We start from the raw sequence: 3,077 nt of genomic DNA on the forward strand, positions 1-3,077 counted from the left end.
TAACAGAATTGTTTAGAGGGGCAAATATTTCTCATTAAAAAAACAAAAAAACATTCTTTTAGGAATAAAATGTGCTAATATTATCGTAATACAGAGGAATAAACACAGTTAAGGAGTAGTTGGTAAATTATTTTTGTCCTTTGTTTTAGAGGGGGAACCGATTATTTCAGACGGTGGAAATATTTGGTTCTCACTGGTAACTTTTGCAAAGAAAACCCCCCAAATGTCTCAAAATTCACAGGACTTATTGTCCATGATGAGAGGAATAAACACAGTTAAAGACGTGTTGGTAAATTAACTGGTTTTTGTTGGAAAATTAATTATCTAAATAACATTCAACCCAAAAAAACCCGCTTAAAAATATTCCAACAGTTCACTGCAAACCCATATGATGCACTCGATCCATGCAGTCTAACACCAATTAGGTGTTGTGATGAGAAGCTATTTTATTTTCTGTTTTTCAAGAGTAGTCAGCTTGTAGGGCAGCACAACTGCTTCCAGCAGTGTCGATCATCATCAGCATATGAAATAACTTTTTGTCACAACAAAAAATAGTGGCTGGTAAAAAATTTTGAATTTTTATTTCCACCCCTGCTTTAACCAGATATTTATAAAGAGGCGAACGCTCGTCGGGTTTAAACAGCCACCTTTTTCCAACCGCGCAGATCCTTCAAGCCTCTGCTCCGTATTTCCCCCCGCAGCCAATCAGTTCCGCTTCGAGGGCCTAATTATCCGAATTAAGCACGTTTATCTCTTTCTCCAAAACAAACTCGGTTCACTCCCTCATCAGCATGCTTCGTACTCCTCCAAACAGATGTGACTGTTTCATTTTCTTTGTAAATAAAAGGAGCAACGACTGCTCTGCTGGCGAACCGAACCGGACGATTTTCATCTCGACAGGCAGCATAAACAAAAATCTGATTTTTCTTTTTTTGTTTTGTACCTGGTGCATGAACAAACAGCCCAGCAGCTCTTCAGAGTGAAGTTTTAATATTTGCACTCAGGTTAGCAAAGAAATAAGAGGTTATTTAATAAAAATGAAAAAGTTTTAAACAAAGATGTCTCAGAGAAGGTGTTGGGAACGACCCTCAGCTACTACTTTTTTGTAAAAAAAGGACAGAGTTACCGCCATTTCTGTGTTTGCTGAGGTCAGTTAGCGGCTTTACTTTCCAAATTTCATTAAAACCCGCCACAAATAAAGGTATTTACACGATCCCACACCTGAAATGTGTCACCAAATAAAACAGATTTAAAACTCGACTCGTGGTTATCAAGCATAGTTCCAGTAAATAAATGAATAATGATACGTTTTTTTCTTGCAAAAACTATTTTTGGAAACTGCTGCGATGCATTTAAATTAATGTCTTGACCAAAAAAAGATTTTTGTGTTTTGAAGGAGCGACAATTCATAGAGTTGTTACTGAGTTTACAGAAACCTGGAGATTATTTGCATTAACTTCAGAAAGTTGGAGAAACTGTAAAAGACTTTTCTTGTTAAACATGCTGTTATGTTTCAATTTGATCAGGAATAAGAAAAAACAGAGAGATTTTGCACGCCGACTGCAGTTCTCGGAATGAAATCTGAATCCTCTATGCAAAAAAATCATTCCATTTCTGATTTTTTCTGACCTTGAAGGACTGAACGAAGGTCCACAGCAGGATGCGGATGGTGTAGCCTTGTCGCAGCAGCTTGATGAGCCGAGCTGCTCTGAACAGCCTCAGGAAACTCAAATTTATCATCTTGTTCTGAAAAACGAGAGGTTCGAAACTCCTTCAATTTTAAATATTTGGAACGTGGATTACTCTGAAGCAATTAACAGGCACTTAAAACCTAATTGGGTATCTGCAAAATGTTTATTTTGTTTAACTTTCCTCCCTTTTTTAACCCACTGTAAAAGCACTAAAATAACTCGTTGCAATCAAAGCTCTCGTTTCATTTTTACATCGTTTCAAATCGAAGCTTTATCAGACACTTTAAACTAAGACAGCATGAGAGAACAACACACACGCTGACAGAAAACTGGGGGAAAAGAAATAAGGGAAATAGAAATTCAGCAGGCAACAAGAAAAGCCACTTACCGTCTAGAGGTGTCAGATGTGACAGAGGAGGCAGAGTGAGGGCACAGAAAACAGCCAGACAGAAATATGAAAGGAAATAAAAAGCAAGAAAGGAGACAGAGAAGAAGACTAATGAGGAGAAAACACAGCAGAGTTTGGTACACAAAGCTACAGGAACCGGTGACAGTCCTCAGTCTACAAAATGATCAACATCTGAACCGGGAACTGAGCCGTGGATCGAGTCTGTGGGGGGAAAACTGTCTATTTATGGATCCTTTGTTCAAAACGAATTTCAAATTGTAATGTACTGTATGGAACTGTAGCCTTCTAAACTGTGTTGTACTACATTATATCATACTATATTTCGCTGTATTGCAATATACGGCATCCTATTATATTGTTTGATATCGTAACGTATTGTATCCTATTAGAGATGCAAATCTTTCAGTGTCTAGCGATTCCATTTTTAGGGCACGAATCGATTCAGGAACCAATCTTTCCGTTCAAACGGTGCAGAGACAGGCCTGTCCCGATAAACGATAAATCAATTAATCCCACAATAAATTAAAATGAGGTCGGTAAGTTTCATTTATCGGCGTTATCACTTACATTTATTTCTGTGACTAAAATGTCTGTGATGGAGCCGATAACAGTCACAAAGTCGAACACATTCCAGGGTTCTTTCAGGTAGTTCTGAAACACAAAGAAGACACAAATCCGGCTGTCAGGTCATCGAAAACGTTCACGCTTTCGTTCAAAGGTGAAACCATTTAACGGTGGTTTTAGCTCTAAATGCAAAGCAGAGAATACCCTGCCTGGACCCTGAATGGACCCTGAATGGACCCTGCCTGGACCCTGAACGTACCCTGAATGGACCCTGAACGAACCCTGTCTGGACCCTGAACGTACCCTGAATGGACCCTGAACGGACCCTGTCTGGACCCTGAACAGACCCTGCCTGGACCCTGAACAGACCCTGAACAGACCCTGCCTGGACCCTGAACGTACCCTGAACGGAC

The 3,077-nt window shown here is 39.5% G+C and overlaps 1 protein-coding gene across 1 annotated transcript in view; it reads right to left on the minus strand.

Moving 5' to 3' along the window:
• cacna1bb (calcium channel, voltage-dependent, N type, alpha 1B subunit, b) overlaps window positions 1–3,077 on the minus strand; it is a 140,768-nt gene that overhangs the window by 32,470 nt on the left and 105,221 nt on the right. Inside the window, exons 35-38 of the mRNA XM_037979527.1 lie at window positions 2,668–2,751; window positions 2,080–2,082; window positions 1,630–1,746; window positions 378–396 (exon numbers count right to left, since the gene is read on the minus strand). Of these exons, the coding sequence (XP_037835455.1) occupies window positions 378–396; window positions 1,630–1,746; window positions 2,080–2,082; window positions 2,668–2,751 (223 nt within the window). The remainder of the gene's footprint in view (window positions 1–377; window positions 397–1,629; window positions 1,747–2,079; window positions 2,083–2,667; window positions 2,752–3,077) is intronic.

This window comes from Kryptolebias marmoratus, linkage group LG14, assembly GCF_001649575.2.
Source record: "Kryptolebias marmoratus isolate JLee-2015 linkage group LG14, ASM164957v2, whole genome shotgun sequence".
Lineage (NCBI taxonomy): Eukaryota > Metazoa > Chordata > Actinopteri > Cyprinodontiformes > Rivulidae > Kryptolebias > Kryptolebias marmoratus.